This window comes from Staurois parvus, unplaced genomic scaffold, assembly GCF_062004578.1.
Source record: "Staurois parvus isolate SC_StPar_1 unplaced genomic scaffold, SC_StPar_1.0 ptg000422l, whole genome shotgun sequence".
In the NCBI taxonomy this organism is placed as follows: Eukaryota; Metazoa; Chordata; class Amphibia; order Anura; family Ranidae; genus Staurois; species Staurois parvus.
In genome coordinates, this window is record NW_028318218.1 from 8441757 (window position 1) to 8455008 (window position 13252).

Below are 13252 nucleotides of genomic sequence, written 5' to 3' on the forward strand. Positions count from 1 at the left end.
ATTACATAAGAGGAGAGTCTCACCCTATTACATGAAAGGAGAGTATCACCCTGTCATTAAGAAGAGAATCTCATCCTATTACATAAGAAGAGAGTCTCACCCTATTACAGGAGAGGAGAGTCTTGCCCTGTCATTAAGAATAGAATCTCATCCTATTACATAAGAGGAGAGTCTCACCCTATTACATGAAAGGAGAGTATCACCCTGTCATTAAGTAGAGAGTATCGCCCTATTACATGAAAGGAAAGTCTCACCCTGTCATTAAGAAGAGAGTCTCACCCTATTACACGAGAGGAGAGTCTCATTCTGCCATACGGAAAAGAGTCTCACCCTGTTACATGAGAGAAGAGTCTCAGTCTGTCATTAGGAAGAGAGTCTCACCCTATTGCATGAGAGGAGAGTCTCACCTTATTATGTGAGAGGAAAGCCTCGCTCTGTTAGTTGGGAGAAGAGTCTCACCCCATCAGCTGCGAGGAGGGTCTAACCCTATTATGTGAGGGAAGTCTGGTTCTGTCACCTGGGAGGAGAGTCTCATTCTGTCATTAGAAAGAAAATCTCACTTTGATACTAGAGAGGAGATTGTCACCCCATCACCATCACCAGGGGGAGGAGAACCTTATTCTGTCATCTGGGGGGGAAATTCTTGCCCTATCTCATAGGAAAAAGTCTCACCCTGTCAACTGGTAGAAGTCTTGCTTAGCCCCCTGGGAGGATGTCTTACGCTGTTACTAGAAAAGACTCTCATCCTGCTACCTGGGAGCAAAGTCTTGCTCTGCCACTTGGGAAGATGTCTCACCCTGTCACCTAGAAGGACAGTCTCACCCTGTGACCTGGTAGGAAAATCTCACCCTGTGACCTGGAGGGACCTTCCAGGTTACCCTGTGACCTGGAAGGTGGCCAGTTTCCCCCTGTCACCTGGGAAGACAGTCTTACTATGTCACCTCGAAGAGTCTGACCCATGTCACCCAGAAGTAGAGTGTCACCCTGTCACCTAGGAGTAGGATGGCACACTGAGCCTGGAAAGAGAGTTTGGCTCTGTCGTTTGAAAGGGACACTCTGATATTTCACTCTTTTGCTAAATTGTGTGGGTAGCAGGCTCCTGTCACATCTACAGGTTATAACATTTTGTAAATCTGAGTGGGGCTTTGCAACTAATTCATTATGATTGTTATCAGTAACACAAGTGTCAAAAAAAGGGAATGCATCTTAGTAATAGGTTAGCAAAAGAGAGAAAAAAAACAAAGCAAAACTGAAATTATACCTGACTTCTTCTTTACTGACATCCCTTTAATTGAGGAATATAAAACAGAAAATAATAAAGCAACCAAAATAATTTGCATAAACAAAACTAAGAACTAAATAAATGGTTACAAAATTTTAGCATGGAAAGGTTCACGGGAAATAATTAAAGTGTATGTAAACTCTAACAACAAACTTATTTTATTTGCTCTCTTTAGTCTGTTAAATATACTACTGAAAGACTTTTTTTATAGGTGTTTGATAACCACACAGAAATACCCCTTGAACCTGCCAGAAATCTTGTGAGCTGTTAACTTCCTGTGCTAAACTCTTATCAGCTACATTATTCCCAGTCATTTGTGTGCACTACAAAACACCTCCCCTATGGTACGCAAGGTGGCAAGAGTGAGGTGTTCTGTAGTCCGGTCCTAGGGTAAGTACACTGCTCCTCCATGAACACAATACAGTGAATAAGCATTGTCACCACAGGCGAGGAAGTGTGTTACTAACAGGATCATCTGGTAAAAAAAAAAAAAAGACTGATAGAAAAAAAATAATGCAGCCAGCACATCTACATGAACTGATAAGCTGCATATTACATTTTTGTTCTTGGGTTTAAATATGCTTTAAAGTAAGTAACTGGTATACATGATAGATTTAACTGTGTATAAAAGCTATATGGAGCTTAAAGCATCTAATCAGGCTCAAGATCTTTCAGGTTGAGTAATATAGTGCAATAGCAATATAGCAATTATATTGTTATATATAATCATATTACAAATATAAGTATATAGTATATAAACTGTTTAGGAGAGGGCTGAGTACATCTATGAGTAAAGCGGGAAAATCTTTTAATTTGAGCAGAAAATACAGGCTTGCTCCATGCCCTAAACTGTGTGCATCATTACCAAGCCAAGCTGAGAACTTTCTACAGCTTCATATTTTCAGTAAGATGTAGGCGTTGGAGCAACCTTTCTCAACCAGGGCAGAGATTGCTAGGGTTTCCTTGAACGGCAAAAAGTAGACATACCTTCCACTGACCAACATTGCAAATGCTCATCTTTCCCCCAACCACTGGTGTAAGGGGGACCTATCCCGCTGAACACCAATGTACCATTGTTGGTGAAACCTTTTTCTATGATTCTTAATTTTGGGGCACTTGTTCACTGCCCACTCCAATGATCCACCACTGATAACGAGTGCAAGGGGAGCATTTATCTGCTGACCACCATTAATGCACCATCAGTTGTAGATATAATCATTTTTAATCAGGGGTTTCCATGAAATCCATAAATTAATTCAATGGTGAGAAAGGCTGCTTCAGAGATATCTGGAAGCATCCAATGATGACCTCCTTTGGAAAATGCTTGACTGGCTGTCTCTGGCTTCAGTACTTCTCAACGACCTGGTAACTAAAGTTACATTAAAGTCAGAATTTCTCATATAAAGTATATTCTTGTCTGGAGTCAGTGACTTACAATATATTAAAGGCATTGGATCTGCATGAGCTACGTCTTTTTTTACAAGGTGGCATCATTGATAGCATAGCTCTTTAGAAAAGGTTTGGGCTCAATGAACACTAGCTTAAAATAAATCGCTCCTAGCAGCAGATTTTGAGCACTTTTTTCTGCTTCAGGAAGCAAACTGTGTTATCCTATGTGTCCATGAACACTATTTTAGTTTAGAAGCGTTTCTGAAGCTTCAGCTTCCAGGAGCAGAATAAAAAAATATTTTTTCATTTTATCAACACCATACAAAAATGCAAAAATAAGATACACACCTGCACTTGGGTTGAAGAGAATCAGACAATATTTGAAGAGCTGTAGCGGCATCTTTCTCTGCAAAATATCTAAAACAGAATAATACAAAAGCACCAATTTAATCATTATGTTTACCCAGTCCAATAGAGATAATAAAATACAGAACCTTGCTGGTTGTATGTTATTACATTTACATAATTCTGACTTTACATATTAGTTCACTGTCCCTCCAGAATCCCAAGTGACGGTCTGGGCCAGTTTACCGTCACCTGGTGGCCCCTGGCTCCCCTAAAGCCATCATACTGATACTGAACTTAGTGCTTGGCATATCGTAGACCAGAATTCCTGGACTCAAGCAATCCAATAGCCTCAGCCACCCGAGTAGCTGGGATTACAGATGCATGCCACCACGCCTGGCATTTTTTTTTTTTTAGAAAAAATAATTAAAAAAAATTACCAAATGAAAAGAATAAATAAAATAAAAGTATACAACCAAAATAATAATAATAATAAAAAATACATCATTTACACTGACATTGTGAAGCCTTCTCTATGTTTAATTGTAGCATTATCAATATAATTACAACACCAGCCATTGTTTACTAGGGCACAGTAGGCATTTTTTGTTATCCAGCAATACCATGAACACTTTTAAACTGAATGCCAGGATGAGCAAATATTATCTAAATAATATTATCTAAACACATTACGTATTCTTACGTGATGCTTGATGTGATTTGTGTATTTCTTCCACATCTGTGTCCAGTGTGAAACTTTGCCTCCATGTAGAACTTCCTGTAATAAAGACCGGTCTCTGCTGCTGTCTCTCCTTGTGCATGGTAACTGGTCTTATATCTGCCCCCTCCTGTAGTTTTCTGCAGACAGCCTGAAGTGGGCGGAGTCTGTTGAGTCCCTCCCACAGCTCTGCTCTCTGCATAGGCTATGTAAAGCACAGTAATGATATTACTGCTACTTCTGGGTTTGCAAAGGCATTTGGTGCACATAATGTGTGTTTATTTCCTCTGTGGCTACTATGGAAAATTTGTTTGAGCCCAGAGTTCAGCTTTAGCTTACACTATTTATTTATTTATTTACTTCAGGTACTTATATAGCGCTGTCAACTTACGCAGCGCTTTACATATATATTGTACATTCACATCAGTCCCTAACCCTAAAGGGGTGTACAATATAAGGTCCCTAATTTACATTCATGTATACACATACTAGGGCCAATTTAGACAGGATCCAATTAACCTACCAGCATGTCTTTGGAGTGTGAGAGGAAACCGGAGTACCCGGAGGAAACCCACGCAGGCACAGGGAGAACATGCAAACTCCAGGCAGGTGGTGCCGTGGCTGGGATGCGAACCAACGACCCTAGTACTGCCAGGCGGAAGTGCTAACCATTTGGACTCTGTGCTGCCCATAACACTACCAGAACATTGGCATTGTTTCTGACCTGTACGGTAGAGGGAGCTTCACCCCTGTACATGTGGCACACAGCAATTCTTATTTATTCCCAGCAGAACTTCTCTGAAAGTTTTTTCTTTTTGCAAGTCAAACAGAAAACACAATCAACTAATCAAAATATGTTTTTTGGACTTTAGTAGTGAAGGATACACAGTAACCCCAGAACTAAGGCAACCCACACATTCATCTTTTTTTCATTCAGTCAGTAGGTTAAATTAAAAAAAAAGATCTTTTTCCCCCATTCACACATTTGATATGTATGGGGGAATCACTCCCAGTGTGCTATTGTGTTCTGACAGCAAGGGAGCTTTTCCCACTGTCAAAACACACTGATCAGTGATGCTGACTATAGCCAGCGGCACTGATTCTTTGGGAAAAACCTGGCAGGCTGGTTGTATACAAGTTGATCAGTAGATTGAATTCTGTACAACCAGGGTGACCATACATGGATTTATATTCGATCGGTCCCTGCTGAACCAACCAAATTGTGATCCATGTATGGCCAGCTTAAGGCTTTGTTTTATGGACGGCTTAGGGCCTTGTAGAAGAACATCCAGTACAGTGTATTGTATGGGCATTATGGGCTGTGTTGTATGTTGTATGGGCAATATGCTGTCCTACACTGCTTTAGTGTACAGGTATTGCATTGCCCTGTATATGATGTGTGAATGTAGCTATTTAATCCAGTACACACGTTAAGACCTAACAAGCTATGGGAGCTTGATGGGCCAGAAATATTTGCCCACATCCATACACTGCAACAGCGAAAACAAAGTAGGAGATGCCCAGAATGGGTTCTCCCTTCTTGTCAGAAATGTCCTTTGTGGTCTCGGGCAGCAGGGTGAGCAGTGTTATAGTTACATAGTTAGTCTGGCTAAAAAAAGACTCAAGTCCATCTAATTCAACCAAAGCACTGCCTGTAATGACCACACTGTTGTTTTTTTATCTATTTGCTGCCCAGAGAATCACATGTTTAGAGTTCATTCATATGGGCATACTGATTGGTACAGAGAGCCTTATTTACTTCTCTGAGATACATGAGTGGTGCGCGCAGCCAGCCTATTGAAATAAATGACAGGCTGATATGTGCAAGGTTCTTCCCGTACATCCCTGAGTATACATCTGTGAGTGACCAATGTGGGGGTTAATCACTAAACCAGAAAGTGCATTATCTGGTGCAGCTCTGCATAGAAACCAATCAGCTTCCAGGTTTTATTGCCAAAGCTTAATTGAACCAGCTGAAGTTAGAAGCTGATTGGCTACCATGGACAGCTGCACCAGAGTGAGTGCACCAGTTTTAGTACATCTACCTATTCAGAGCTGTGCATCAGACATACAAATGTGCACTCAGGGATGTGCATAAAGCACTGATATTACCAATAATACTATGTACAGCACACAGCCCTGTTCACAGTTTATGTTTAATTTTGTAGGTGCCACTCATGCAGGAGCTAACTGCAAACACTGAGAACATCACATAGAGTAATGGAAAGCTCAGAATGAAAGAAAACAAGCAATAAATTATCAAGGCTCAATATAATGAGTATTTAGGTTAACCAAGTAAGCATGCTGCAGAGTGTGGACAACATTGGGTATAAGAAAGAAAGAAAAGGATGAAACGTCAGGGGGAGAGGGAAACTGTAGGGGGATGTCAGGGGTGAGAGGGGAGCAAGGGAAGGGGAGAAAACAGGACATCCTCCGAGGCACCAGGATATTGGACAAAAAAAACAACATTTATAGGTAACTGAGGCTGGATGGGTTCATAGAGGCATGCACATAACAGAGCCAGGATTCCAAGACTTTGAGTAATTTTGGTTGTGAGCCAGTGAGGACACCATAAAGCTTCTGTAGGTGTCTGTAACATGGAACATGATTTGGCATTGCTGGAAGATTGGTCAAAGCAGTGGAAACTTCAGTTCAATGTTAATAAAAATTTAAAATAATGCACCTAGGTAAAAAGAATCCCTTGAGAGAGTACAACATTGGGGGTAAAGTGTTGGCCAGCACTACAGAGGAAAAGGATTTGGGGGTACTTGTTTTAGATGATTTCAAACTGAGCAAACAGTGTGACCAGGCAGTGAGAAAAGCAAACAGAATTCTAGCATGCATCACTAGAGGGATCATCAGTAGGAGGAAGGAGGTCCTGATTCCTCTATATACAGCGGGTAAAATAAGTACTCAACATGTCATAATTTTTCTCAGTAAAAATACACTACATTGCCAAAAGTATTGGGACGTCTGCTTTTGCACTCACATGAACTTTAATGGCATCCCAGTTGTAGTCCATAGGGTTCAATATTGAGTTGGCCCACCCTTCTTCCAGAAGCGCATTTGTGAGGTCAGGCACTAATGTCGGATGAGATGGCCTGGCTTGCAGTCTCCGCTCTTATTCATTCCAAAGGTGTTTATCAGGTTGAGGTCAGGACTCTGTACAGGCCAGTCAAGTTCATCCACCCCAAACTCGCTCATCCATGTCTTTATGGACCTTGCTTTGTGCACTGGAGCGCAGTCATGTTGGAACAGGAAGGGGCCATCCCCAAACTGTCCCCACAAAGTTGGAAGCATGAAATTGTCCAAAATGTATTTGTATGCTGACGCCTTGATAGTGCCCTTCACTGGAACTAAGGGGCTAATCCCAACTGCTGAAAATCAACCCCACACCATAATCCCCCCTCCACCAAACTTTACACTTGGCACAATGCAGTCAGGTAAATACCGTTCTCCTGACAACTTTCAAACCCAGACACATCCATCAGATTGCCAGACAGAGAAGCGTGAATCGTCACTCCAGAGAACACTTGTCCACTGCTCTACAGCGGCTTTACACCACTGCATCCGACGCTTTGCATTGCACTTGGTGATGTAAGGCTTGGATGCAGCTGCTAGGCCATGGAAACCCATTCCATGAAGCTCTCTACACAATGTTGTTGTGCTAATCTGAAGGCCACATGAAGTTTGGAAGTCTTTAGCTATTGACTCTGCAAACAGTTGGCGACTTCTGCGCACTGTGAACTTCAGCATGCGCTGATGCAACTCTATCATTTTACGTGGCCTACCACTTCGTGACTGAGTTGCTGTTGTTCCCAGTTGCTTCCACTTTGTTAGAATACCACTAACAGTTGACCGTGGAATATTTAGTAGCAAGGAAATTTCACGGATGGACTTGCACAGGTGGCAACCTATCACGGTACCACGATTGAATTCACTGAGCTCCTGAGAGCGACTCATTCTTTCACAAATGTTTGTAGAATCAGTCTACATGCCTAGGTGCTTGATTTTATACATCTATGGCCATGGAGGTAATAGGAACACCTGAATCCAATTATTTGAAAGGGTGTCCCAATACTTTTGACAATATAGTGTATTTTTAACCACTTCCATACCGGGCACTTTTACCCCATTCCCTCCCAGGTCATTTTTCAGGTTTCAGCGCTCTCACACTTTGAATGACAATTGCGCGGTCATACAACATTGTACCCAAACTAAAATTTTATCATTTTCTTCACACAACTAGTTTTCTTTTGGTGGTATTTATTCACCACTGGGGTTTTTATTTTTTGCTAAATTAACAAAAAAAGACCAAAAATTTTGAAAAAAAAACACATTTTTCTTTGTTTCTGTTATAAAGGTTTACAAATAAATAATTGTTCTTCATAAATTTAGGCTGAGATGTATTCTGCTACATTTCTTTGGTGAAAATAACCCAAATTAGGATGTATTTTTTAGTTTGTAGGAAAGTTATAGAGTTCACAAACTATGGTATAGATCTGAAAATTGATCAGTCCTGAAGTACTGACAGCCAATCTAATTTCTTGAGGTCCAAGAATGTCAGAACAGTACAGATATCCCCCAAATGACCCCTTTTTGCAAAGTAGACAGTCCGACGTACTTCATAAGAGGAATGGCGAGTTTTTTGAAGTTGTATTTTTTTGTCATAATTTTTCGGAAAATGAAAAAAGTAAAAAAATTAATTTCACTATTTTTTTTTTACATACTGTCACCAGTGCAGTACAGCGTCATCATATAACTGGCATGGCGGTGATCAGGGACACTGACTGGTGACAGTATGAAAAAAAAAAATATATATATTTTTAATTTTTTATCTTTTTTTTACGATTTTTTCTTCATATTTCACTATGACCAAAGTAGTACAATGTTACCATATTAACATTGTACTACTTTAGGGAAGTGATCAGTATTTTTTTTTTTTTTTACACAATTTGCTTATAGCAAAGAATAACTTTGCTATAAGCAATCATTTACCTGAATGACATCGATTCATTCAGGGTTTTTTTTTTTTGTGCTTAGCTGTGATTTGGCCATAGCTAATCACATGACATGTGCATGTCATCGTTGTGACCATTCACAGCTAGACACTAGTATACAATGGATGGCATGAATGAAGCCATCCATTGTATACAACTGTCATGTGACCTGCTGTGATTGGTCACAGCAGGTCACATGGTACCGACAACGGGGGCCGGTACTCAGATCTGTCATCGGCCGTGTCCGAGGTACACGGCCGGTGATAGATCGCGCCGCTGCGCGGCTCTGCAAGCGTGCAAACTGCACATGCCCGGGAGTACGCCATATGGCATCCACCCGGAAATCTAAAGCATTTTTACGGCCGCCAAACGGCTATTGGCCAGGCGGCTAATGGTTAAAGGTGCTATCAACATTAAATTTTCACCACGTCGGTAACAACCCATGCAATCCATACATACAAAGAAACCAAAACAAATAAGTTCGGAAATTTAGTTATGTGTAATAAAAAGGAATGACACAGGGAAAAAGTATTGAACATGCTAACTGAAATTAATTGAATACCTGTATGGAGGAACTAGTCGCATGCATTGCTCAGGTGTGATTTTGCCCCATTTCTCAACATAATCTTGAAGATTCTGTAGGCCTCTTGTATGAACTCTGATCTTCAGTTATTTCCATAGATTTTCTATTGCATTTAAGTCAGGTGATTGGCTGGGCCATTCTATCAGTTTTATTTTCTTTCTTTGAAACCAGTTGAGTTTCTTTGGCTTTGTGATTGGGATCATTGTTTTGCTGATATGTTCACCCTCGTTTCATCTTCATCATCCTGGCAGATGGCAGCAGATTTTTATCAAGAATGTCTTTGTACATTTTTCTATTTATCCTTCTTTCAATGAAGTTTGTCAGTACCGTATGCTGTTAAACAGCCCCACACCATGATGTTTCCACCTCAAAACCTCACTGTTGGTATAGTGTTTTTGGGGTGATGTGCAGTGCCATTTGACCGCCAAACATGGTGTGTATTATGTTTATGTGTATTAAGTTCAATTTTGGTCTCATCTGACCACACTATATTCTCCCAGTATTTCACAAGCTTGTCTAAATGTTGTGCAGCAGGAGCTTCAACAGGCTATGGTGGTTGAGTGCATTACTTATTGGTTTCTTTGAAACAATTGTACCTGCTCATTCCAGGTTGTTCTGAAGCTCTCTATAACTGTACTTTACTATTGGACAACGCTTCTGATAATTCTATTCACTGTCAGAAATCTTGCAAGGAGCACCTGGTCGTGGCTGGTATATAGTGAAATGCTGTTTTTTCCACTTCTGGATTATTGCCCCAACAGTGCTCGCTGGAACATTCAGAAGTTTAGAAATTCTTCTGTAACTAATGCCATCAGTATGTTTTGCAACAATAAGGTTGCAAAGGTCTTGAGAGAGCTCTTTACTTTTACCCATTATGAGATGTGACACCTTGGTAATGAGATACCTTTTTATAGGCCATCAGTTGAGACTGAATCAGCTGATATTAATTTTCACTGACAAGGGGCAGGATTGCATTCTAATTACTGATAGATTTCAGCTGGTGTCTTGGCTTACCATTTTGCGCCTCACTTTCTTCACGTGTTCAATACTTTTTCCCTGTGTCATTCCATTTTATTACACATAACCTAATCTTTGAACTTTTTTGTTTTGGTTTCATTGTATGTATGGATTGCATGGGTTGTTACCGACATGTAACGAAAATTTCAAGTCAATAGCACCTTTAGAAATATATTTACTGAGAAAAATGGTGATGTGTTCAATACTTATTTTACCCACTGTAGATCTTTAATTAGACCTTATTTAGAATACTGTGTCCAGTTCTGTGGACCTCAGTTACAAAAAGATACTGAAAAGATAGAACCAGTCCAGAGATGGGTAACAAAATCTGTGAAAGGTCTGAAGGATAAAACATATCAAGAGCGAACTCAAGAACTTATTATGTACAGTCTGGAGGAAAGAAGGGAAAAGGGAGACATGGTTGAAACCTTTAAATACATCAAGAGGGTGAATAAGGTTCAGGGGGCCAGGATTTTCCACGTCAAACCAAAATCAAGAACAAGGGGACATGACCTCAAACTAACTGGAGGAAAGTTCAGCTAGTATTATTTCACTGAAATGGTAGTCGATGCTTGGAACAGACTTCTAGCGGAGGTAGTGAGCCAGTCAACAGTAACTGGTTTCAAACATGCTAGGACAAACATAAATCTGTACTCAGACAAAAAAAAAAAGTATCAAAAACAAGCAGACTCAATGAATCACTTGGTCTTTTTTCTGGCATCTCTTTTCTGTTTCTTATCATTAACAATCAGTGCATTCATAAATGCTTTTACTTCTTGTAAATGACTCTGGGTCTCTTACCAGCTTTGGCCATAATCTGTTCAACTGTTATAAAAAAAAAGAAGCAAGCTTTTGCTGGGGAATATTGAGGTCTGGTACTGTGTGATGTAGAAGAGCTATCCTGGGATCTTTTGGGATAGTAACATGGAACAGAGTTTGTTCAAGACTGAAGATTCTGGACCATAATGATATTAGTTTCCATATATAGGTCCACCATGTATGGAAAATGTCACCATTGTGTCCACAGCCCCTAAAACTTCTATCACTGTTATGCAGCGAAATGCTTTATTTTTTTTTCATATGATCGATGTGCGACTGGATCAAATTATTAAATCAGCAAACAATCAAAAAGCTATACCACTCTTCTGACTGATTAAGACTCCATTTTGATCAGATTTGATTAAATGGAGTCAGCTGGCCAAGTCAAAATATTATTGTTTGTCAAATATTATTGATCATTTAGCATCAGTCAGCAGCACTCAGGTACTTTGTTCATGAATAAGGTCGCATTTTGTTTGATCAGATTTTGAGATTACATGGTGCAAACAGAGATGCTAAAACACACCTTCCCATTTTGTCAAATGCGCATGTAAAATAGTCCCCTTTAAATGCTGTGTAACTGTTCACATCTGTTGGCTGCGATGTGCTGTGCTTTTGAAAAGTTCTGTTTGCTGCATCTTCAGTATGTTTTATGAAAATCACACCAAAAATGCAACACATATTTTAGTAAGTGCATTTTTGAGTCCCATGACCATTTTTCCCAGGAAGGATAATGCATTTAAAACATATGAAAAACACATTATGTGTTGTGTTTAATTTTAAAGCATTAAAAATATGCTAAAAACATGATATGTGTTTCAAAAACTGCATTTTCTGTTTTACACTGCACACATGTGAATGGCCCTAACTGTCAATCCAAATTTACTTACATGTGTGTGGCATATCGATTGAATGAGTTATTGACTATAGATCTAATATTCCTATAGGAAGAGATCGATAGGAAAAGAAATCAAACATTTCCTGATCTGTGCATATATACAGTGCCTTCAAAAAGTATTCATACCCCCTGAAATTTCCACATTTTGTCATGTTACAACCAAAAACGTAAATGTACTTTATTGGGATTTTATGTGATAGACTAACACAAAGTGGCATGTAATTGTAAAGTGGAAGGATAATTGTAAATGGTTTTCAAAATGTTTTACAAATATCTGAAAAGTGTAGCATGCATTTGTATTCAGCCCCCTTTAATCTGATACCCCTAACTAAAATATAGTGGAACCAATTACCTTCAGAAGTCACTTACCACCTGTGTATAATTTAATTTCAGTATAAATACAGCTGTTCTGTGAAGCTCTCAGAGGTTTGTTAGAGAACATTAGTGAACAAACAGCATCATGAAGGCCAAAGAACAAACCAGACAGGTCAGGGATAACGTTTTGGAGATGTTTAAAGCTGGGTTAGGTTATAAAAAGATTTCCCAAGCTTTGAACATCTCACAGAGTTCAATCCATCATCTGAAAATGGAAAGAGTATGGCACAAATGCAAACCTACCAAGACATGGCCGTGCACCTAAACTGACAGGCCGGGCAAGGAGAGCATTAATCAGAGAAGCAGCCAAGAGGCCCATGGTAATTCTGGAGGAGCTGCAGAGATCCACATCTCAGGTGGGAGAATCTGTCCACAGGACAACAATTAGTCATGCACTCAACAAATCTGGCTTTTATGGAAGAATGGCAAGAAGAAAGCCATTGTTGAAAAAAAGCCATAAGAAGTCCCATTTTCAGTTAGCAAGATGCCATGTGAGGGACACAGCAAACATGTGAAAGAAGGTGGTCTTGTCAGATGAGACCAAAATAGAACTTTTTGGACTAAAAGCAAAACGCTATGTGTGGCGGAAAACTGACACTGCACACCATCCTGAACATACCATCCCCACCGTGAAACATGATGGTGGATGCAACATGTTGTGGGGAAGGTTTTCTTCAGCAGCGACAGGGAAGCTGGTCAGAGTTGATGAAAAGATGGATGGAGCCAAATACAGGGTAATGTTAGAAGAAAACCTGCTAAAGTCTGCAAAAGACTTGAGACTGGGGTGGAGGTTCACCTTCCAGCAGGACAACGACCCTAAACATAC

The 13252-nt window shown here is 40.0% G+C and overlaps 1 protein-coding gene across 3 annotated transcripts in view; it reads right to left on the bottom strand.

Moving 5' to 3' along the window:
• The window catches only part of ELMOD1 (ELMO domain containing 1), a 188221-nt gene that overhangs the window by 25646 nt on the left and 149323 nt on the right, over nucleotides 1-13252 (bottom strand). For 2 of the 3 annotated variants that reach the window (XM_089687303.1, XM_089687304.1), the window contains exons 8-9: nucleotides 3020-3088; nucleotides 1262-1285 (exon numbers count right to left, since the gene is read on the bottom strand). In XM_089687303.1, coding sequence (XP_089543429.1) covers nucleotides 1262-1285; nucleotides 3020-3088 — 93 coding nt within the window. The remainder of the gene's footprint in view (nucleotides 1-1261; nucleotides 1286-3019; nucleotides 3089-13252) is intronic. The other variant, XM_089687305.1, reaches the window with a different exon arrangement.